The sequence below is a fragment of the Cyprinodon tularosa genome, unplaced genomic scaffold (genome assembly GCF_016077235.1).
Source record: "Cyprinodon tularosa strain WSP-4 unplaced genomic scaffold, ASM1607723v1 ctg437, whole genome shotgun sequence".
Taxonomy (NCBI): domain Eukaryota; kingdom Metazoa; phylum Chordata; class Actinopteri; order Cyprinodontiformes; family Cyprinodontidae; genus Cyprinodon; species Cyprinodon tularosa.
This window is the reverse complement of record NW_024039160.1, coordinates 18,200-43,225: the sequence shown is the minus strand read 5'-3', so window position 1 is coordinate 43,225 and position 25,026 is coordinate 18,200. Positions and strand designations below refer to the sequence as shown.

Below are 25,026 nucleotides of genomic sequence, written 5' to 3'. Positions count from 1 at the left end.
TTGATTATCTAGATTGACACCTATAGAGTTCTGGAAATCTAATCATTTTAATTACTCGTGGTTTTCCTGACATAGTCAGCTATAACTTTCCTGCTGTGCTTCCCGACAGCTCTGGGGTGAAAACAAGGAAAATGAAGCGAGTAAATGCTTCATCTCTCTTCCTACAGCCCTGTGCAGCTCACAAGGGTCACAACTGGAAAATAGATCATTGTTTCTAACTGTTTATCTGTGCATTTCACACATTTAAAATAGATTTACAGTAAGGCTTTTCTCCTGCGACATATCAAGTTGGTTTGCATTAAAACCAAGTTTTCCGAGTTTTTGTGGAGATTTTACCTCCCGATCAGCCAGTTCAGCCTGCAGCTGAGAGACCTTTTCTCTCAGCTCCTTCAGCTCCTTCTTACTGGTCTCCATCTCATCTCCCTTTTCTCTCTCCTCCTTTTCTCGCTGCTCCTTCAGTCGCTCTATTATCCGCTCCTGGTGAATGAAATAAAACAGAAACTACTAAGTTAGACAAAAAAAAAAAAAACAATCCATTCAGAAAAAGAAAGATAACAGAATGGAGAAGGAAAGCGGACAATGTGAAAGAGCCATTAAAGAAAAAGAGAATAAAACACCTTTTAGTTTCCAAGAAGCATTCACCGTCACTTAATATCAAATTTCTCTACTAATAACTGTCACATTAAAGTTTATGTACATGGCAGCTTTGACAGGCTCTGACAGCCAAGGGTGATTTTACATACGTAATGTACTTTGGCGCAAAATGTAGAATTTGCAAGCAGTAAAACAGAAAGTCCCATCTCTATAGCTACAGGACAACAGAACGGCCAGTTCAAAGAAAAGAAAAGTTCACACACCTAAAAAGAATTAAAAAAAAAAAGCAAAAGGCTAAAGAGTACACACTAATGAATGTAGGAGAAGAAATGTTGAAAGGCTTGAATGTAAAAAACAGGTCAGAAAGCAGAGAAGGGATGGAAATAAAAGGGAAGGAGGTTGGATAGCAGGAGTTTGTCAGCTGCTTCTTCCTGCCAACAATCACACACCTCCCCGACACCGTGAATATCAGTCATTGGTCAATTCAAAGCGTGCTTCCTGAGTGTGTTTGAAGGGCCAAAGAGGATAGAGTTTATAACATAATCATCTATAAGAGTAAAAAACTAAAACTTTAATGGTTTTATTTTCTGAGAATTAAAGCGGGGGTCCCCTGAAAAAGCAGCCTGCAGAGTCATAAACCCTTCAATGCAGTTTTGAACCTAAATGTTCACACATAAACAGTGATCAATGGGTAAATCTGAGCCATGTGGCTGCATGCCGGCCGGCTCCTTGTGTTTTATAAAAACAGCCTGTGAATAATTTCATATTATGACAGCTAGTGTAATTATTGGTTCATTTCCATTTATTTCGAGTCACCGGGTCAACATGTGGGTGGTCGGTGGTTTTGCTCATAAAGCTTTTATTAATGTAACCTTGCTCGGGCGCTGACCTGAGGTTGACCAGCGGTGGGCGTCGATGTGTTCACGTACGTGCGTCTGTGTATGTGTACCTTCTCAGCCAGAGCTTCCTCCAGCGTTCCCAGCGCGGTGTCGGTGTTGGACGTGTCCGTCTGCAAAGACTTGACTCTGTCTTTCAGGCCGCTCAGCTGTTTTTCCTTATCCCGCAGCTGATCCTGGAGGTTCTCTATCTGCAGACGGAAACAATCATCAGCTACACTAGTTTTTATGCATATTTCATTGCCGAACATTGAGAATTAAAATTTTTGGGCTAGTGTTTTTGCTCCAGGAGTTCCTAACATAGAGAATACTACCTGAAAACACAAAGCTAAACATCTACAAATGTTTTTTCAGTCTCTAAATGAGCCAAAAGATAATTTCAATTATGTTACTTAAAGAAATATTTATTTTTGACACGTATATCGCCTCCAGAACTTTCAAAAATAAATCATAAGAACTAGCAATAACAGGAGAGAAAAAAGCTAATAATGTTAATTTGAATTAAAATAAAACTAATATTGTTTTAAATCATTTTAAGAACATAAAGTGACCAAAGAAATAATTTTTTGTTAAGCAATAATGAAATAAGGAGAACTTGTGAAGCATCTTTTGAACGAGGAGATTGTAAAATCGTCTCAGCTTATTTTAAAAACATTTTACCACCTCCAAGAAAGCATTAAAACATGTAAAGTTAGCCACTTTTATTGATAATCTCTATGCTTTGGATTTAGAATGTACTAACTTACATACTTTTGGAATAACTGCAAATGTAAACACATCTAAAACTTATGAACTAGGCTTTAAATTGAAATATATAAGCACAGTCTCCTTTAGAAAACATGTCAGTCAAGTTTTTAGCTAATTCTAAACTCAATCCAGGGCTGCAATCTCTGCTAGAAGTCACACATGTTCTAATCCAGCTGTGTGTAATCCAGTCTCAAGTATAAATCCAGCTGTTCTTAAAGGTCAGAGGTTTAAAAGTCAATTACTTGCATCTATAATTGCATTGGAGCCTTATCTGCGTCTTTGAGTTAATAAAATAAAACCCCAATAAAAAAAAATCTGACACATTTGGTGATAATGTGATAAAACCACATATATTGAAAGTATTAAAACATCTGGTTCCTGTTTCACAACCAAAAGAGAAAGACAAGGCACTGTATATCAAACTAAACCTTTAATACCTTAAAGCTTATTTCTATAGTAACTTTCCCTTCTTTTCATTTCTTTTCTCCTATTTCAAATTCTTTTCGAAGCAAAACAATTTTCTCTTAAAAAAAGCAAACTAAATTTCTCACAAGCCTCTGAAACAAAAATAGAATCACTTCTTTCTGCAAGTTTCAGGCAATTGAAGAGTGAGAGGTAGGATTTCATATACAACCTCTCACTTTGCTCCCTTTAACCCACAATCCAAATACACATTTCTCTCCTTATTCTCCTTTCCTTCTCAACCCTTGTATTCCAGTTATGATTTGGTAAAACATTGATGTTTCTCCCCTAAAACACCAAACTACCAGATATAATCTAGATGAAAAACACAGTATCTCCCAAAACGGAATAGTACACCTTAAATTTTAAACACTTTATCTTATTAGAACCAGATTTTTTTTTCTACACACAAGCAAACTGTAGTGGAAAATTGTTAATTATAAAGAAAATTAATAGTAAGGCTGCAGCTAATGATTATTTTGCAAATTGATTAATCTGCTGATAATTTTTCCAATTAATCAATTAATAATCAGATAGCAAAAGGTTCCTTTTTTTAACAAAATTAAACCAAGTGAAACTAAAACTTTTCCACTTGAGGAGTTCTGGATATAGCAACTTTATCTTAAAGATAAAATATTTATTCCTTAATATACAATTTTGATATAATTACTGTTGTTCTGTTGGCTAAATGTATGTTTTAGATCCTCAATACTCCAGTTAACGATTCATCGATTACTAAATTAGTTGATATTAATCCGATTAATTGTTTCAGCTCTAATTAATAGGTTATGTTTTTTTTTTATAAAAGTTAAAATCAGAAAGCATACTTATATAAATGTACTCAGCTCTGATAGATCAAATAAACTCCAATGCATCTTATTGACTCTTTAATGTTTTGCCTGAAAAATAACAGCTAGTGTAGTTGTTGTGGCCTTTATGCACTAGTGGCCCAGAAATAGCACAACACACCATCAAAGTGAGGAAGATCAGACCAGAATAGATTAATTTCAACATTTTGGCTTAAATATAAAATACCATACATGGTAAACAGCTGAAATTACCAATAACCCTTAAACCACAATACATTTTGATGATGATGACATGATGTTATAGAGATGTTTTACTTCAGCAGAGAAATGGGAGCTGGACAGAACTGTAGAAAAGATGATATATTTATAACGCTGAGGGAACACCTATAGAAGACGCTTAACCTGACAAGCTTAACATTTTTATCAGAGCAACAGATCAAATGGTTTAGATCAAAGCATCACCAGACATTAGGATAATCCGGCCAATTGCAGAATTAAATCCAATCAGACATATTTGGTAAGATTATTGAAGACAATCAATTCTTTCCACTAGGACTACCCCTACATTTATTTAGCAAATTGATTAATCTGTGGATAATTTTTTTGATTCATCAATTAATAATCAATAGCCAAATGCTCCTTTAAAAAGACTTTTTGCGGAATTAAAACAGGTGAAACTAAAACTTTTCCACATGAGGAGTTCTGGATAGAGATAGATTGATAAACGAAAACTTTTTTCAAAACTTTTTTTTACAATTTTGTATTACTGCCACTCAAGATGGGCTTCTTTGTCAGCTAAATGCATGTTTTAAAACCTATATTACCTATAATATCTAAATTAATTAATGATTATTTTAATAATCAATTAATCAGATTAATTGTTTAAGCCCTAAATTCCTCTATTTCAAACAATCTTCGATTCAAACAAGCTGATGACCCTTAGCATGACGCAGCCTCTACCATGCTATTGGGAGAGGAAACCTTGAGTTTGAACCTAAAGAAATATATTTTTTGTCATTGATGCCACATATTTTCTTATATATCTTAGTGTAGTTCCTGCTCTAAGTTGCTCTGTCAGCTAAATACATTTTTTCAGTCCCTATACTCCAGTTAATGATTCATCTATTACTAAAAAAGTTGACAATTATTCCAATAATCGATTAATCACGATAAAATCCGATTAATTGGTTAAGCCCTACTTTCCACCCAAAACAACTATACTTCAGTCAAATACTGGAATAGTAGAGACATCAAATAAATACAGGTGATGAGCAACAGGTAAAACAGTCAAGAAAAAAACAACAATCTTTAAAAAACAATGTTCGGGTGTCATATATAGCTGGTTGGAAGAAGTGCAAAAGTTATTTTTACGTTTCTAATTGTCTACATTTTTGGATTTCTATCTGGAAAAACTGGCAGCATCACTCAAAAAATAAGAGAGGAAAAAAAAAAACTTGATGTGTAACCTCCTCTGCAGGTGAGAGATGCACATTTCCAGCAGTGGAGAAAAGTGTGTGTTCATACAGTAAAACATTTCAAGCACCTCATTAATCAACCGTTAGTCTGACAGCTTGACTGACACGTCCTCCTCCTCCTCACACTCCTGCACACACACAGAGGAGCCCTCACACTTGACATTGAGAGGCTGCGGGTCGCTTTGATCTTGATGGCAAATGAGCGCCACACTTATATACATATAGAAACGCCGTCTGCGCATTCTTCTCCTTCTATTTCAGCCCAAAGAAGATCACACGGATACCTTTGCTACTAATCGGCTCTACGTTCCTGGTAATTCACTTACAAGGAGCAAGTTAAAACATAGGAAAGGGTGTAAAAAAAGCAAGAATAAAGAGAGGAAATGAGGAAATCAAGGAGCAGGAAACAGCAGCGTCTCTCACATGCCTGCTCTGAACTGTATTCTTTTTGAAGACAGCAGAGGTCATCATTTATTAAACAAGAGGAAGTCATTAGTATGCATCAGATTTTAAACGCACCATGTCTCTCTCCTCCCCCTCCGTGTCTCTGCTTTATATCTGCCCGTTTGATTTTGCATATCGATTATCCACACATATCTTTAATATTCTGACATGTTCCTCAGCTAAGATAGAGAAAAAGGTTAAAAATGAGGGTTTGGAGAGGAAAAGCAAAAATACAGGAGACAGGATTATAATAAAGGGGACAATACCGCGTCTTCCTAAGCTTGTTATCCCCTAATTACTTTATTCCAGTTAATTTTATAATATATATAGGAATGGATAATCAAGACTGCCTATCAAACATTATTTCCAATGAGATCCTCCCACACATGCCACTTTTTCTAACCTGCAGAACGACCAGCCTCTTCTCTGTCCTACACCGCCATCTAGTGGCTAACATCAGAAACAGATTAACAAAAACTTTTTTATATTTTGAAACTATAGATCTCTCACCTGTCCTATATGCTGATCAGAAAAAGGAAAATTCCAAAGATGTAAAAAAAAAAATAAAAAATAAAAATTGATTTTGTAGGGATGAAACATGAGTAGTTCTCAAAAAACTATATTAACATTGGTGTTTACTGATGCAGGAGCTAAAAGTATCAAAGCTGTTAAGTTGATGGATGTGTGAGTAAGTACTGCAAAAATGTGTTTTTTATGGTGCAAAAATAATTTTCAGGGTCAAAAGAGACTGAGTAAACACTACTAAGACAAACGCTTGTTGTATACAGACTTATTAAATATAAGTTTGTTTGTTTTTTAAAGGTAGAGAAAAAGATCAAACATATTTAGGAAAAGGACGTGTGTGCAGAAGTTTAATCATTTTTTTTTTTAATGTCCTCCAATCCACACAGGCTCAAACAAATTTTAAAATTGCTTTAGCATTCAATTGCCTTTAAACAGGGTAGGAATACTAAACACATCCTAAAAGTGGCTAAATTTAAGCTTCTGAAATCACCTTAACCTTGGGCTGGATGATGTCAATGGGGTAAGATAGCCTTTAATAAAAATGTAAGTATGCTTGAATTTAAAAATGTAAATCAATAAAGATAAAAATCACAAATTTACGAGTAGGAACACCTTGGTGAAGCTGTTAAACTACTTACCAGCTGGTGGTAATGCACCTAAAAAGTTATTTCCCCAAATAGCATTAAAGGAATGGTGGAAATATTTGGCGAATTTTTGAAAAGACTCGCCCTCTCCACGTTTAAAAATAGAGCACATGAACAACCCTGTAACTGCTCCCGAGAGGGAACACCTACTGCAACAGACTGTTGTAGTTGTGTTTTGTAAATAGTTTTGTAAATTCCAAGTAGGTGGGATGTTTACACCTATTTGAGAAGAAGATCTAAGGTCAGACTAAGATTCAGATCTGATTTGGAGGATGGTAGTTGGGGATGTTTTTAACAATTTATAGGGCACTCACTGAAATACCTTGGAAATCTAAATTTTAAGCTAAGAGAGCTATCGGAAGATAGAACAAGACCTTTTTTGTAACATAAAAAAGCATATTTCTATGGCAAAAATCAGAGGCCATGTAATAAGAAACATTCCTTAATATATTAAAAAAAATAACAAAGGTTCTTTTTGAATAAATTATTGAAAAATGCTCAAGAGTGACGGAAATATTTTTTTGTTAAAAATAACCTTAGAACATTAATGCCAATGCAAGAACTTGCATTTTCTACTTTTTAAATAAGAACCTCTTATTTTTTAATTAGCATTTAACTTTTTCATCTGATTTATTAACCTATATTTTTTCAAATTAATTTACTGTAGGTAACATATCTTTCAAAGGCTCATTTAACAGATCAAATACCAAAATTATGTGAATCTTTGCTGAATAGCTGGATATATATTGTGCTTCTAGACTTCACTGACAGATGGAGGGACTCCATTCATTAGTGATATATACAAGTGAATAAAAAATGTCAACTTGCCCCATAAAGGGTTAAGACGTTTTAAATAGCTGGTGGGTTGCTAGTGGAGATGCTCTTGTTTAGCTACACAACGTAGGTTCTCTTAACTGATTTGATCTACTTAGTTTGTTTCTTGTTTTCTTTTACAGCACCCAATCCTTAATGCTGTCAGCTTAACTCATTTTCCCATGTAGTTTCCTTACATTTAAGGTTTAACTTTACTGTATTTGTGAATTCTCTTAGTTTGCAAAAGAGTTTAAAGGGTTTGTTGGATGCACAGGATCAGGCTCCTCACCTTTTTCTGTAGCACATTAACTTTGCGCTCCTTAACATCCAGCATGTCTTTGAGATCAGTGATCTCTCCTTGCTGAGTGCTTTTCTCCTCCGTCAGCTCCGAGATCTGCTGACTCTTTTTTGAGAGGAGAGACTCCTTTTCTTCCAGACGGAGACGCAGAGCATCCACCTGAGTAGAAACAAGATCCAGCTAGTAGAAATAAAGCACAGATCAAACACGAATAAACGGCGGTAAGTGAGAAATAAAAGGTTTACCTCGGTCTGAAGTATGGCAGCTCTCTGCTCCTTGGCGGTGAGTGACTCTTTGAGTACGTCCACATGCTGTTTGCTGTCAGAAAACTGATTGTTTAAAGTTTCCAGTTTGGTCCTGAGAGCCAGCAGCTCGCTGTCTTTACGACTCAGCTCCTGCTTTGCCTGCTCCATCTGGGAAACATGCAGGAAGGACAAGAACAATATGAAATGTTTGCTTTAGAACATTAAACAGTCTCTTTATGATATTCATTCATGTTAAAATTCACTGCAGGTCTTCCATGCTTTTATTTTTGAGAGGTCTTGTTATGCAACAAACAACTTCAATAATTAATATTAATAAATATTAACAATTTGTTAATTTATGCCAGTTACAATAATTTGTTTTGCTGGGAGGTCATTATTTCCCTGATTTTAGAATCCTTACAGTCTATGTAGACAGTAAACTGGCTTCACACTTTACAGAGACATAAACATTTCATCATCTTACAGTTTAGGGTCCGACCATCTTGTCATTAGAGGTCGGACTTTGGCTCAAACAAATTGATTTTGAAAACACAAAAACTGGTTTTAGATTAGATAAACCAGCTGGATGGTCTGAGGCCTCTGCCATAAAACCTAGACAACACAAATGAGCTCCACTAATTTGCCCCAGAAGAGTTAGTAAACCAAACATTCCACTGAAGGTTGCTGACGTCAAGACAAATTCTCAAACTTTTGTTTGAAGTAATAAGCAAATAAAACAGGGAACATCTACAGAGAAATCCTACAATAATAAACAGTTTATGTCAAATCCCTGTTTTTAAAAACTTGTTTGTTGTTTCATTAGCCCATCGCTGCAAAAGAACAGTTCAAATTATTCATTCAAAGAATGACATTTTGTACTATTGTTTAACGGTCTAAAGCAAAAGTCCGATTGAAAGAAATAGGATCTCCATAGTTGGCTTATAAACAAGTTAGTTATGAAGCATCTATTTATTTTGATCATTTCCTTTTTGCTAAAAGGAGAAGAGTTAAAAACACATGGAAGTCAGTCAATAACTTTGCCCTACAGTTAAAATGAGGTCTGGTTCTATTCTGTTCTGAAGCCATCTTTGGGTTGGAAGTCTTAACTCAAACCCAGAGGTAAATAGTTGATGCTACTGTAACATAAAAACTAAATCCTCCTATTTACAGTAAGAAATGTTCAAATTATAAGAATTATAAACTTCAGTTAATCCGCTGATTAACCCCTTATTCTACACGATAAAGGCTTCAGAAGAGAATCGAAACCAAACCTTTTAGAGAGATATTGGTTTTAGACAACAGAATGGAGTTCATCAGCAAACGGATCCACTCGATAGGTCATTCAAGAAGAAAGAGATGCAGGTTAGAGATGAAAATCTGCAGAAGTCTGTTAAGCAGCTATTTCACTCACACTACAGAAACAGAGTCAAAATGCTACAGATCCCACCCACAGTGGTGTAATACACTCCGTTTAAACAGCAGCTCTGCAAGTGTGTTTTTTTTTTTATATAACATTGAAAAAAAACTGATAAGGGGAATTTTCTCCAACTTCATGTGCATTAGAAATGATGCAGTGCTTCTGATGGAGCAGTGGCAGCAATTTAATCAGAGAGTGCATGCAGAACTTTATAATGTGCCGACTTATTACAGCGCTGCTGTGAGATCTGAGCGATCGCTGCTTACAGCCGTCCCCACACATCGTAGAGCTGCGATTCTACTGAGAGAGACTAATCAAGCCTAAGAAAGGAAGGAAGGAAGGAAGGACAGAGGTGCTTCTCTTACTGCAGACACCTCCTGCTGGAGCTCATTGGCTCGTTGCTTCAGCTTCTCCTTCTCTGATTGGCTGTGAGTTAGCTCTTCCTTTAGCTGTTCCACCTGGCAGGAGAGGAGGGGGGTTAAGGCTCATGGAGGCTACTTATTATGAGGCCCGGCTTCGTGGCCTTCAGCTATACTTAGACGTGTACTTTTCCCTCATATCTCAGCTCTGTAATCAGCTGTGATGGTAGGAAGAGGAGGAGCCCTGATCATGACACTCAGCTTGTAAATGTTGCACAAAATAGAAGAGCAGCAAAAATGTCATAGAAATAAAAAAAACAGCTTTTACTGCAGTTAAAAGAGAAAAAAAAGTAGAATTTAGAAGCAAAATACCAGCTTTAATTAAAGTAATTTAAGCAGCCTTTCATGTTCTATGTATTTTTTTATTAAGTTAATTCAAACGTCTTTGTCTCTAGAAACACATCTCTATGAGACGCATCATTATTTCTATAATATATTAGCCTTTCAAGCTCCTCTGCTTCTGATCACTGTGGATGTGGGTGCTCTGTGATTTACACCCCCACATGATATTTCAGAAGAAATGGAAGCATAAATCTGACCCAGTTGGACCAGGCATCACATTCCCAGGGATGTCAGGATGAAGAACGAGAATCATAAACGTTGTCTGGACGTCTGTGTTATTGGATTTCTCTCAAACAGATCAATGAAACCATTAATATTATCGTTGTAAACAGTATAACACATCCTCAGGTACGGCGCACATAATCTAAACCAAACTCCATGGAGGCATAACTGCACTAAAAAGAAACTGCTGCCTTTCACAGTCTATAGCCAGTTAGCTCACCATAAATGTCAAACTGCTAAACTGACTAAATAGTTAGTGAGAAAATATTAAATGTTCATTTGTTTCCCCTAAATAGGAGGAAATGCATTTTAATGCATTGATCACCTTGTTCTTCATAAACTTGGAGTGGGATCTGTAGACCTCCATCTGTTTGATCTCCTCCTCTCTCTCCTCGCTGCTCAGAGCTCCGTTGGACTTCAGCATCATCACCTCCTCCTCCAGCTCCCTCATGCCACGCTCCATAGAGCTGATCTTTGCATCCTACCGGATGAAAGAAAGAAAAAATAATACAAATAAGTTTGTTAAATCACTGGACGTTTGATCTCATCTACAACAACATTCGAAATATATTACATAAAACCTATGTAATATAAGGCAGGTTTAAATCATCATTTTTCTTCTAATTCATCAGATTGTCCACAACCATCCTAGATACAGTATGGTTCCCGTCTCTGACTGGACCATTTTAAGACCTTCATTCTTATTAGTTTTAAGCTTTGACTCACATATTCTTCACTTTTCCAGCAGAAACCTGTAGGGATTTGACCATAACTGTCATCATGGCTTTTTATTCTCCCTAGAGAAATATTTCTCTGCTTCACAGAAATTCCTGCAGCCTCCTCAGTGATGCAGCCGACCTCTTAGCAGCCTCACCGACTATCCTTTGTATTTTTAATGAAATTCCATTCTTGCAACGACAGCATTGTCCAAATTGTCTTCTAGTCATTGATGAATGGCTTTATTGTGATCTGCTGCAGAGATAACTCCATGCATTGTGTGTGGTACCCTTCTCCAGACGGATTATATTGTACCATAAGATTCTCCTCATCTGGCCGTGATTTCTTTTAGACTAAACAGATTTAATGCAACTGAGGAAAACTAAATAAATCATAAAGTGTTCTAGAATGTTTAATAGTCTGCAGACTTGAGCAGCTTTGTTTCTGTGTTTTCATTTCTATATTTTAACATTTAATCTCAGCTTTTGGGCTGAATTGAACATAAAAAATATCAAATTAGAGTAGCTAAAGATTGTTTGGAAGTAAATGACAGCTTTTTATCACAAAACCTACTATTAGTGTTTCAAAGACTTACTTGCATTACTTTATATTACCAGGATTATTTTTATTTGAATTCATGCTCCAGGAAGACTTAGATGGTTCATCTAATAATAGAGCAATATAAGCTATGATTAACAAATGAAATAAAGATATGAAATTAAATTGATTATCCAGACGTTTACCTTCATTTCGATAACAGTCTGCAGGGCCTTGGTCTTCGTTGATTCTGGAGCTGCTTCATATCTCCTGTGCAGCTCCTGGGACACAGAGACACCCCAATGGTCAGCAGAGGAAAAAGAGGAAGACACAGAGGGATGAAGGGGAGGACGCAAGGAGGAAGGAGACATGGCAAGGGTGGCTGATTGAAAAGGATGACGGGAAGGCTGGATGACTGGGGTAGGCCTTGGAGCAGGAACAGGGAAGGACGGGGAATGCTGGATGGGAGATCGGTGGGAAGGATGGGCTGAAGAAATGACGACAAAAGAAGGAGAGTGAGCAAGACAGGATGAGGGGAAGGAGACGGGATGGATGGAGTGGCGTCTGGGAGGGGGTAATGGGGCAGGGAAGGACGGAGAAAAAGGGAGTGAGGGATGATGTGACGGGGACAATACTGGAGAAGGCAGAAAAAGAGGGGACACATGGAAAGGAGCTGAGGCAGGGATGGAGGGAGGAACCGGAGAGGACAGGGAGGTAGGGAAGAGAGGTTTCCTTTGAGCAGAGGCGCTGGATTTTCGCTTTCTGCGGTCGATCCGGCCGTCCCACATAGTTAAAACAGGGTCGAAAGAGGCTGATGCCACTGACACAGTTTCAGGAAGCAATCCGATCTGACAGCCTGAGGTGAGGCTAATTCGATTAGTTTTCTCACAAAATCACTATAAAAGATCTTTGACAGAAACAAGCCGAAGTCTGAAACTAAATCCTAAATTTCCTAAATTCTAACTGATTTCTAAAAACACAGCTGCCTCAAGATTCAAAGAGATCTGTGACTAGATCCTACAAATCTGGTTGATCCTAGTCCATCACAGCCAGCTCATCTAATGAAACAGGAGCGAAGAGGAGAGGTAGATGGGGGAGTGCAACGTTTAATGTAGAGGCACAAAAGGAGTGGACAGAGTGGAAAAGAGCCGAGCAGGGACAGAAGAAAGCCGATAGGAGGAGATGACAGTATGCATGGCTGAATTTCTTTAGCTTCTTACAGTTTGACAAAGACAGCAAATGCAAAAAGCCAGGAAGCATAAAATCCTACACATGTGAAGCTGGCAGTAGGAAGATGTCACTGGAAATGCAGGCGAAAATGACCACAAAGTCAAACAACTCCTTAAAATAAATGATAAAACAATGACAGACATATTTTCGGTATGGAAATAAATACCATCTGTTTGATTTATTGGTGAAAGAAATAAGCAAGTTAAAATTTTCTAAGCATTCCCAGAACATGCATCTTTACTGAGTTACTAAACACAGCAACATAAGGTCATTTTTTTCATTGTGGGTTTTCCACATTTAAATCCCTTTAATAAAGATAAATAAATAGATTGACATTAAAACAAGAAAATTATCTTTTTAATAACCGTTTTTTTAAATGACTGCACAAGTAAAGTTGCTGCTAAAGGCTCACACACAGTGTTATACTTGCTTTGCCCTAAAAAAAAAAAAAAAAAAATCATAAAGCTGGTTAAGATAAATCTTAATAATTTCAAATCAAACCAAGCTGGTAATCTGAAAGAGACCAGCAAAAAATCCTAGTCCATGCATCCCAAATAATAACCTCTAAAGCCGTTTTTTAATTTTTGGTTTGATTTTTAAGTTTATTTAACTCAACTATAGCGGAGATCTTTCATTAAGTGAACAGCAGCTCTGCTCCCGGGAGGGAGCAGGAGGTGTGCCATCAGAACATCAGGAAATTAATAAGAGAAAACCTCAATAGGAATCATCTTTGAAAGACTGCATAATGGCATCGAAGTTCCTCAGGAGACTGAAGTTCCTGTATTTCTCTGAACGCTGTATGAGAGGAAAGCAGCTGAAAAACACAGGAAATTTGTGCAGAAACAATGATAGCAAACAAGGGCTGGGCATTAAAGGACTGCATTAAGCAGTTGTTGATAGAAGCCCCTAATTAATGACTAGAGCCTTTAAAGGATCATTTTCAGATTCTGTCCTGTTAAAATCACCAACTATTAATGTATGGTTTAAGCATACTTAAAGGAAAGTTTTTGCAAATGAACATCTATAAGAAGCAACTTTTTTTAATTATTTGCAATAATTTTCCTATCAGCAGATTTTGCATTAGTACCATGCTTTGTTTCACCTTTATGAACACTAGGGGGAGCTGTTTGACAAAACAGAAGCATGGTAAATATGAATATAAAGTGAAAAGGGTGAGAATTTAAGTAAGAAATAAGAGACTAAAAGAGGGATGTAGGATGAGAAATGCATAAGGGATTATTACTAGATAAATTCTGCACCCCGTGCTGATCACACACACCTCTCTGAGCTGAAGCATCTCCTTGTCTTTCTGCTCCAGCAGCCCCTCCAGTTGGTGGATGGTCATCTCTGCGTCAGCCAGTCGTCTCGTTCTCTCGTGGTCCTCCTCCGCCGCCCGCGATGACAGACCTTTACTCTGCAACATCTCCAGTAACTTCTTTATTGACTCATCCCTGTCAGACAGGAAGGACGCACAAGTCATGTAGAGCCTGAGGCGTTTTTTCAGCCAGAAGACGTTACACAACGGTCACATTTCTGTCCATCCATACCTGGCGGTCAGGGTGTGTTTCTGTGTGTCTATCCTCAGCTCCATTTCTTCCACCGTCTTCCTCAGGAGGAAGAGCTCCTTGGCCTGCCGCTCGAACTCGCTGTGAAGACGGAGGAAGTTCTCTTCGGTCATCTCCTGAGGGGGAATGGGCTGGGCTCCAAGTCGACCCGACTCAGAGTAATCGGATTGGAAGAGCTGATTGAGATCTCGCTGGATCCTGAGCTCATCTTGTAAGGCCTGGATGGTGCACTGAAGATGCTGGGAGAGGTAGAAAAATCATCGGTTCATCACTGGCAGCATTTAGGGACGTTAATGAGGTGATTAATAGAGCACAAGAAAGAGCAGAATAAAGCAGCTTTTGGTTAAAACTGACATACGCTCTGCTGTAATAACAGGAGCTTTATCTCAACACAAAGCATGTTCTTTTCCCTCCTGCTTTTCTTTTTATGTGTTCTGGCTCATCCCAGAACATGCTGTGGGGATTATATTTCCCTGGTGACCTGTGAGCTCCTGGGGATCACCAGGTTGAGCCGAGGTAAGCTGCAGAGCAAAAGCACATTTGCCTGGGCTGCCATCATCCTTTTGTCTACTCGGCGGAGGATAAACGGGAACCACCGGAGCTGAAACTTTCAGCGTTTCAGCATGCTTTGCTTTAACAGCGGCTGCTGATAAAATATGTGAAGAAATGCCTGAACTAAACCGCTTTACAGATGCAAACACTTCCGATCCAGTGTGACAAATTCAGGGGGATAAATCTGATCAAATGCAACAAGATGCCACTTTGTTAAACATAATAAATCACTACATGTGTGTTTATAAGACATACATTCCAGCTTCTGTTGCGAGGGCTATGCAGGCTTTCATTTTCACACTATTTATTTTTAAATTTCTTTAAACAGTCACTCTACTTTAATTGAATATGATTATTATTGCACATTGTAGATTATTTAGCCTTCCAGGTGGGTTTTAATTTAAATCCAAACCTCACTAAATACTTATATTTTTACTTTTCTGGTAAAATATGTTTTAAAGGAATTAAAATTAAAATCAGACCCAAGCTATAAAAAATGTAATTAAATTTATTGGTAATCCTCATATTAAGTTATGAACTCTAATCATAATCCTAATCATAATGTAATCCTAATCATATGCAATATTCTAATCAGTGATAGACAACAACATTTATGTACAATTTATATTTATTCTACATCTGTATATTAACCATGTTTGACTAGACAGTGCGCACTTCACACTTATTTCTACATGATTAAATTGTATATATTTCACATACTTTTCTTATTTCCTTTTCTCCTACTGTGCCTTTGCACTGATATTGATCATTTTATTGTAACACATATAATGATAATAAAGGCATTCTGATTTTCCTGATTCTAAAGAAAATGGTGCACCCAAATATTACTTTTTTTGCAAAAAGGCTATTTAAAAATGCATTCTGTTTACTGGACAATGAGGCGAAACCTGGAAAAAAAAAAACGTTATATATTCTTAATGCAAAAAAATAAATAATCTAATCTTTAAGCGCTGCATCCTTTTAGTTTAGTGGAGACTTTTGGATCAGATTTGCATCATAATGCCACCAGGTGACTGCGAACTGATCAGAGTGTTGAGAAAATGCTTAGAACTGATCAATATGTGGATATTCAATCATTTTCTATAACTGAATAAAAGCCAAACTGAGGTAATAAACTTCAGAACAAAGGAGGAGAGATTCAGAATTAACTCAAAGCTTTAGCTACTACAGATATAAACCATTATGGCTGAAATCTTGTTGTCATGATGGACATTTCCAGAATTAAAGAACTAATGTCCAATTAGGGTGTAGAAAAATTCATTCATACAGCATTAACGAAAAACAAAAACGAAAGTCAATTAATAAATTACAGGCAAACAGAGCCTGGAAACCTGATACTTCTATTATAAGATAAAATAATTAAAGTCCAAGCACTTCTTCATGGTATGCAAACTTCTTTCAGTCATGTCGCTGTAAGGTTAAACCTCCAATACACCGTGCAACCTCAGCTGTGTGGTTCCAGAGGAGACAGAATGTTCTGATTCTCATCAACAGTGGAGCTATTGTTAATGCAACAGAGACAGAAACAAAAGGGAAAACAATCTACAACAACTCAGCTTTGTTAAATTATTCATCATAAAACTACTGGAATGAAGCAGGAGGCATTTAGAAGTTGGTTGTAATTTAAAGCATCAAAGCCAGGTGTCACTATACTGCACAATTCCTTCATCCCTCTGCAATCTGTGCAGGAATACCTACTGATATGGAAGTTTGTGTTGGATTAAAAAAAATCCCATAGATAATTATCTGTGCAAGAAAGTATAAAGTCCATATTGCATCGTATATGATGTAGGAAAACACTGCTTTGTACTTTAAATCCTCTTACAGTGAGGATCAAGACTCTTAAGCAACGTCTCGGACGCAGACAGAGGCTGACAGAGAGAGCATATGTGTGTCATCTTTGCAGATGTGTTACTAAAGCAAGCTGACAGGTGCATATTCACAGCTAGCCTGGCTAAAGGAGATCTGACACAACCAGGACTGAGTCAGTGTGAATTAAAACCGTTAGTCATGTCATCGTGTGGTCTGCTTAAACGTGTCACACGGGACTCGTACGGCAGCCGGGTCGTCACCCCCAGAGTCATGATGTGGTCCCAGAGCTGATGCAGGTAGTTAAGAGAAAGAGAGAAAACTGCAAATAAAAGGTGAACTAAACAAAGCAAAGGATGATTGTCTTGAGCTTAGAAAAGAGAAACGACTGCATCACCTTCCTGCAGCAACAGCTAAACAGCAATTGGAAGAAAATTAAGGAGGAAACATGTACAGAACTGATAAAGAGTTCAAATAAATAAGAAGGTAAAGCAGAAATACAGAAATAACAGTTAGCATTAAAGGAGCTATTACAAGTAAAACCGTTTTAGCTGAAACTCTCCAGTTTTTGTTTCCTGGAACCCAGGAAAGATTCCCGTTTGCTTTCTCTCTCCCCATGAGTTTATTGCAACCCGACTGACACATATAGAAGACAATTGACAGTTTTATATCATCTCAATCTTCCTGTCTCTCTTGTATCCCTCTGTGAGAATGTGGGTTAGTTTGCTGACTCATACAGTTGAGCTGCTTAACACAGACCCAAATAGGCTGATCGCTGACATTTCTGGGACTTCCCTCGACACTGAGAGGCTGACGATGGAATAAAGACTCTTGTTTTCTTCATTTTGGTTTCTTTTCCTGGACTAATCACCATCTTACTGCCAACAGCACCTCATATATGAGATTACACTGGCTTGATCCAGCTGTCAAAGTATCCTTCCACATAAATAAGTTAATCGTAAATAAAAAAAATAATACTTTATAATGCAAGGAATAAATAAATATTGGTAATTGTTTTCTAATTTCTCTTTACAAGAAACGTTTGTAAAATATTCACTAAATTTAGCAGATTTAACAAGCTGCCAGCGCGCATAACATAACACCTCAATAAAAATACATTAAATGTTATTACCCTCTGAAGTAACTTTACTAGTAAAGAAATGCTCACATGCAAGTTATTTCTTCTCAGTATTAATGCAGCTGTCATGGAAAAAATTAAAGGTTTTCTTCAGAAAAAAAAAGAATAAAGTTAAGAAGTAGTTAAAAAACAGAATTCGGGTTATAAAACAATATTTTATTTTAAAAAATATTGACAGTTTAGACAAGGAGAACATTAATTGGAGAACAATCCCAGGTATAGTCTCTGAGGAACTGCAGATAAACCACAACTAAGGTGAGAAGACGTAATACCAGGATAACTAATATTCCACAAATCCATCCTTTATAAGAGAAACTAATTTTCTAAATTAAGTCATAAATCTCCTGCTTGGACTTTATAACCAGTCATGTAGGGGACTTAAAAAGGAGAATGTCTTCAGAGAGAAACAGATTTTTGATGTTGGCCTAAAAAATAAAAAATAAAAAATAAACATTCATCAAATAATGTGGTTTCCTATATTTGTAAGGAGGTTTTTAAAATCATGCACCTTCTACAATCTACCCAAAATGAGTAATGAGGGAAGGCGCTTCAGTAGATAAACCATTGCTATAACACTAAACAGGTGCAGAGGCCAGATCTAGATATCTTCTTAAATTTTGCAGAAACAAACTTTAATTGTCAGGAGAAGCAAAACTCTCATTAAATATTTCAACAAAATACAAAGTTTTGGCTTCAAGTAGAAAAGAAGGCTAGCACAAGCATGGTGGTGGCTGCATCATACTGTGGGGATTATTTTCTGTCAGGAATTAGGTGCATAAACAAAGATGGCAGTTGATTAATGCGTGGATATCAAATTAAGGTTTAAGGGAAGAAACAAATTAAATCTGTTTGGTAAAAGGCCGAAACATTTATTATACGGTAAGTCAAATAAATAGTTTCATATTTGCTGTAGTAGGATTTATGAGCACGATGAGGAGCTTTGTAAACATGGAAGAAATGACCATTCATCCAACTAAATGTTTTTGTTACAGAAATAGATGCACCACCTTAAAATTCTCAGGGGGGGAAAGCCTCGGCGGTCTTCCTCAAATGTAAATAAAGTGGACTCCAGCAAGAAATCAGGCAGATGCAGTATGAGCACTGGCACACAACTTCAAAGGGCTACATAAGAGGAATTCAGAAGGAAGGAGAGTGCGGCCATCCATGCAGCTGGAATGCAGAGCTGAGAAATGCCAGACCAGGAGGAGAAGGAGGAAAGAAAATATCACAAGGAGAAAAAGAAAAATATCCCACAGAGGGAAATAAGAACAGATTAAGGAGAGAAAACTGGTTAACTCTGTTTGCCAGAAACAGAAGGAAGGGAGAGGGTTTTAGGACAGAGGTCAGAAGAAGCTTTATTTTCTTCTTCTTAGTTTTCACTGAGTCGTCTTTGGCATCGTCAGCTTTAAACCTGACAGAAGCTTTTTGATTGTACGGGAGAAAGAGGAGTTCATCCAAATACATATATCCACCCAAACACAGCCAAACATAATGGGTGGAAAGATTGAATAAAACACACAAACAGGTAGAGGTGATCCAAAAGCCACATTTAGGTAAAAACCTGAACTTTTAACTGCTTGGATACCGTTTTACTCAAATTCTGTGTAAAACTTTCACTTTATCCCATTATTCATGCCAATCAAGCTTCCTCAACAGTCCTGACATGTTTGCAACAGAAACATCCTCCAGGATGTCAGCTACATGTGCAGGGCATGCAGCAGCCATGAAGACTCATTTACAATGAGTGAGGATGCAGATCTGGAAACACATATGAGTGCAGCAGACTGAAATGATGTGCTTTATATGAGCAGTGATCTCATCATATTTTAATGATGTAAAATAATTTCAGCAGAAAGCAGAATCAGTTTATATCCTGCATGAATTCCTCAGCAACCTTAGCTGCCCTCTGCATCAACATCCAAACAATAAACAACATTTCTGTCGTCTATTACTTAAAATATATGAGATGGAAACATAAGTACAATTGATCCAAACGTTTTTGATATGTATAAGGTAGAAAAAAAAACAATATAGTCATGTGATTGAAATCAATCCTCTAATCAGCTTCTCAAGACGTTTAACATTTTTAATAAGTCAGAAAATGAGAGATGATGTTGGAAAAATATGGAGGACCGATCCTGCCATAATTAAAAATACGTACAGAAATAAAGGACTTAATAATATAAAATTGCTTAAAAAAGTAGCTAATAATATGAATTTGTCTGCGCCAAAATGTGACAAAATAATAAAAACAACACATTTCTTCAACAATTGATCAATTATTCATCAAAAAAATATATATTTTAACTTACACTTTTATTTTACTTTCCTACTTTTGCTCCCCTCCCTCTCCCTTCCCGGCATCGTTTAAACATTAAAGGAATAGTACACCCAAAACATGATTAGCCTTCATTTTCTACTCACCCCCATGCTAAACAACACTCTGGAGTACTTTTTTGATATCTCAAATGCATCTGGAGATCTGGGAGGCTTCTTGCTGTCTGCTGACATTCAAATAATGGATTTCTATGGTGACCGAGACAGAAAGGTCCATAAAAGTCCACAAAAAACGTGTCAATATTCCTCCATACTGCTCGTCCAATGTATTCCAAGTGTCCTGAGTGGGTAGCATCCAGAATTTACTCGAAACGAAGTAATTTAGAATGTTTTTAGAGCCTAAACAGTAGTGTATAGGATTTCCTGAAAGCGCGCACACGCGCACTCACGACGCTACGGAAGCCGGCAGACCAAACCAGATGAAAGTGCGCATTCAGCGTCTGCTCTTCCAATAATGCAAGCGTAGAAGAAGAAATGTGCTGTTTACCTGTGCAAAGAAAGAAACAACGAAAGAAAAATGTCTGAGGACTTCAGTGTTGAGGAAGAGCATGAGTTCTTTGCCGAGCTGAATGCGCACTTTCATCCGGTTTGGTCTGCCGCGGTTTCCGTAGCGTCGTGAGCGCGCGTGTGCGCGCTTTCAGGAAATCCTATACACTACTGTTAATGCTCTAAAAACATTCTAAATGACTTCGTTTCGAGTAAATTCTGGATGCTACCCACTCAGGACACTTGGAATACATTGGACGAGCAGTATGGAGGAATATTGACACGTTTTTGTGGACTTTTATGGACCTTTCTGCCTCGGGCGCTGGGCACCTCCATTATTTGAATGTCAGCAGACAGCAAATAGCCTCCCAGATCTCCAGACGCATTTGAGATATCAAAAAAGTACTCCAGGGTATTGTTCAGCATGGGGGTGAGTAGAAAATGAAGGCTAATCATGTTTTGGGTGTACTATTCCTTTAAGGACTGCAGACGACCCAAGTGGACGAAGTGGAAAAAGAGAAGCAAATAATAAGGGCAGGCGTAAAAAAAAGAGTTAAGTTAGAGGCAGAAATAAATCATTCTTTCAGAAATACAAGGATGATAAAAAAAAAATTAAAAGCAATATTTATGGTGAAGTAAAAACATGCTTTGAAAATGTTGTGGTGTAAATCATTATTAGACAAAAATAAAAACATCTTTTAAAAATGTTGGTGTGAATAAATATGAAAAAATAAAAAAGGTTGCAGTGAAAATACAGAACAAAAAAACCCCCCTTGAAATATATACACAAAGACAAAATAAAGACTTCAATAAAAATGTTAAAAGTTAAAATATATATTTTTTGATGAAGAAATATTTTCTTTTTATTATTTTTGTCACATTTAATGGCACACAAATTAATATTATTAGCTACTTTTTCAAGCAATTTTATATTAGTAAGTCCTTCATTTATTTCTGTACGTATTTTTAATGATGGCAGGATCGGTCCTCCATAGAATAAGCTACACCCCCTGGCTTCCACATTCCTCCTCACAGGTAGAGGGCCCACATGGAGGGCGCTCCTGCTGCTTTCTCAGGCTGAGCCGGATCCACCAGCATGTGATATAGACCCCTCACCCCCTGGAAGGACCATATAGCAGCATCTCAAAACATGGGAATATTATCAATAATAAAATAGAGTTAAAAAATTATAAGTTATATAGATTCAAAACAGTGATTTATTTTAGTGTTTACTTTTGGTTAATATAATTATCATTTATTAAATTGAAAATATAAAAAATACAAATAGAAAACGGCACAAAAAAAAAACATCAAGAAGCTGGCCATTTAGATTTCCATGACCATGCATGTTAATGGGAAATTTAGTGAAAGGAAAAAATGTGATTAAGGATCTCGTTACATCCCAGTAGTCTTTAGCTGATCCCCCCCTAAACCATGCTGCAATGAGGCAGTAATTAATGATAAAGGAGCCACTTTTTAAAAAGTTGTATTTAGCCTTCAAATTCATTTTATAAGGGTAATTTGGGGTTTTGCTCATCTTTAAGCTATTTAGAAAATACAGAAATATTTTTTTTATATAGAACAAAATAGAATATAAAATCCCTTTATTGTCCCTCAATGGGGAAATTCTGGTGTTTACAGCAGCAAAAAGATTATAGAAAAAAATGAGGACCTTAGAAAAATCTATAAGAATAACATAATAGTGGCTACTTAGGGAATTATTAAGCTTTACTGCTTAAAAATTATTACAGGATGAAACGGAGGCGAGAGGAATGATGAGGTGGAGTAAGAGAAATCTAGAATAAAACTTTATTTGAATTCCAGCATTAGGCAGAAATCTTAAGGAGTGGAGAGATGATGACTTGCACTATTGTTAAACACCTACACAAATATGAGGGTAACAAAGGACTCAGAGGAAAATGTCCTCCACACACAAAAGGGAAGCAAACATCATGGTAGAAAGTAAAGTTTAATCAATTTGCTGTCTTTAAAAAATATAAACTGCAGGATTTTGAGACAGTAAACTAAATCAGGATTTGCAGCAGCAAATAATTTCTTTATGGATGATGTTTTTATCAAGACAAAGACTGCAAGTAAATCAGTAAAGAGTCCAATCATTCTTTAATGGTTCAGAGGAATAAAAATGCTATTGCTTTTTACAAAAAATAAATAAAAAGATTTTAATCCTTGAGACGTTTCAATAACTTAACTCTTCTTTATTCTAATAAAACAGTTGCTGGATATTAGAGCTTAAGAGACAAATTTCCAACAAACTTCAAGGTAAAAATTTTGACATTTTATGTTTAAATTTAGGTTCTATTTGGACCGATAGTTCCTAATAATTTTTCCGCTACTAATAAAAAAAAAATGCACCACAAGTTACATTATTTTAATTTTCTAAATGATACTAAAATAGTTTAAAAATGCTCTTTTTAAATCTATATTGTGCAAATCAGCAGCAATCTTTCCTACTTTACAATCAGTAAGTACAACTTTAAAAAAATATATAAGAAAAGGACGGATAAATGATGTCTTGGACCAAAATGAGCAATCACTAGAAATTAAACTCAGACTCAGAGAGGACAGGATGAGAGGAAATCAGCTTGTAAATATAGTGACAATTTTTTCCATCCTTCCCTCTGGCCAGTGCTCATCTGTCATCCAAAATTAAGCATCCCTTCCTCATTACTCCTCCATCTTATCTTTCGCTTATCCTGCTCTCCCAGGGTGAGTCATGCCTCCCCCTGTTTTTTGTAAACAACACACGCTGTGACAGAAGAACACATGTACACACTTTTCCACGGACACAAACACACGCGGCAAGCGCACGCCAAAGCCCACATGTGATGTTAGAAGCAGTCGCCATGCTTCGTGTGTGTCTGTGTGTGTGTGTGTAATGACCGTGAGGGAGTTTGAAAGCATCGCCCACTCAGGCATTAGACAAGAGGGAGATTAACACACACTTTTCTGTTTCTTTGAGGATAAAGGTGGAGGATAAAGAGCATAATGAGGAGGAGGAAATTGATTTAGAAAAAGTTGAGGGCTTATTTCCACAGGAACAAGAAAAAATAAGGAGAAAGTATACGAAGGGTTTTCTTCCGAAGAAAACATCCAGACTTGGGAAAAACCCTCCATAAACCTTGTGGGAGCATAGATTAGGTTCCTGCAAGCTCTGTTTAAAAGGTTGCTTTCCAAAAACCTTAATTTTCAAATGAAAATTTGCACATTTCCTACTATGTCAGACTCAGTACTGGTAAGTGAAAATGTGGACGAGCACGTAGGACGGCCTTACGTAAACATATCACCAGAATGATTGACAATTAGGAGGACCATTTATTTTGATGATTCACCCGGAAAAAGAACATCCACCACTTTACCTTTAATACATACTTTGAACCTAAACAACAAATACAAATGGCAGCATCATGCCCCACGGCATTACTTTTCTTAAATAAACCTTGGTTTTAGCGACAGTGGAGGAAAATATAACCAACCCAAAGCTTGTCTTAGTTTGGATCCAAATAAAAAAGTTCAACATGAAAAAGGATTAAAAATACCCGATTCAAAAAGAATAATGGGAACATGTAAATAACACAATATAACTTCAATTACATCAAACTTCTGTGAAATCAAACTGTCCACTTAGGAAGGAACACTGATTGACAATCAATTTCACATCCTATTGTGTAAATGGAAAAGATAACAGGAGGAAATTAATGGCAAATAGCAAAACACCATAAAGGAGTAATTCTGCAGGTGGGGACCACATACCAATTATCAGTACCTATGCTTTTTGGCTGAGGTTTTGGTCACTTTTGAATGTTAGTGATGCTCTCACACTAGTGGTAGCATGAGAAGGACCAACCAACCCACACAAGTGGCTCAGGTAGTGCAGTTTGTCCAGGAAGGCACATCAATGCAAGCTGTGGTAAGGTTTGCTGTGTCTGTCAGCGTAGTGTCCAGAGGCTTAAAGGCACTGCCAGGTGACAGGCCGGTACACCAGGACACATGGAGAGGGCGTTAAGAGGGCAACAACTCAGCAGCAGGACCGCTACCTCTGCCTCTGAGCAAGGAGGAACAGGAGGAGCACTGCCACAGCCCTGCAAATTGACCTCCAGCAGGCCACACATATGCATGTGTCTGCACAAACAGAAACCAATCCTCAGACCCCTTCTAAGATCTTATGGTGTTGCGGTTGGCCCTGGGTTCCTACTAATGCAGGACAATGCTATAGACCTCATGTGGCTGGAGTGTGACAGCAGTTCCTGCAAGATGGAGGCAA

At 37.1% G+C, this 25,026-nt stretch overlaps 1 protein-coding gene across 13 annotated transcripts in view; it reads right to left on the bottom strand.

Moving 5' to 3' along the window:
* LOC119792970 (ELKS/Rab6-interacting/CAST family member 1-like) overlaps nt 1-25,026 on the bottom strand; it is a 163,860-nt gene that overhangs the window by 121,095 nt on the left and 17,739 nt on the right. For 5 of the 13 annotated variants that reach the window (XR_005282049.1, XR_005282050.1, XM_038299841.1 and 2 more), the window contains exons 3-11: nt 14,384-14,640; nt 14,116-14,287; nt 11,813-11,887; nt 10,678-10,833; nt 9,735-9,827; nt 7,953-8,120; nt 7,699-7,866; nt 1,544-1,681; nt 337-477 (exon numbers count right to left, since the gene is read on the bottom strand). Coding sequence is in view for 10 of the 13 variants with exons in the window: in XM_038299841.1 (XP_038155769.1) it covers nt 337-477; nt 1,544-1,681; nt 7,699-7,866; nt 7,953-8,120; nt 9,735-9,827; nt 10,678-10,833; nt 11,813-11,887; nt 14,116-14,287; nt 14,384-14,640 (1,368 nt within the window). In the remaining 3 variants the exon portion in view is untranslated. The remainder of the gene's footprint in view (nt 1-336; nt 478-1,543; nt 1,682-7,698; nt 7,867-7,952; nt 8,121-9,734; nt 9,828-10,677; nt 10,834-11,812; nt 11,888-14,115; nt 14,288-14,383; nt 14,641-25,026) is intronic. The other 8 variants (XR_005282051.1, XM_038299850.1, XM_038299849.1 and 5 more) reach the window with 2 other exon arrangements.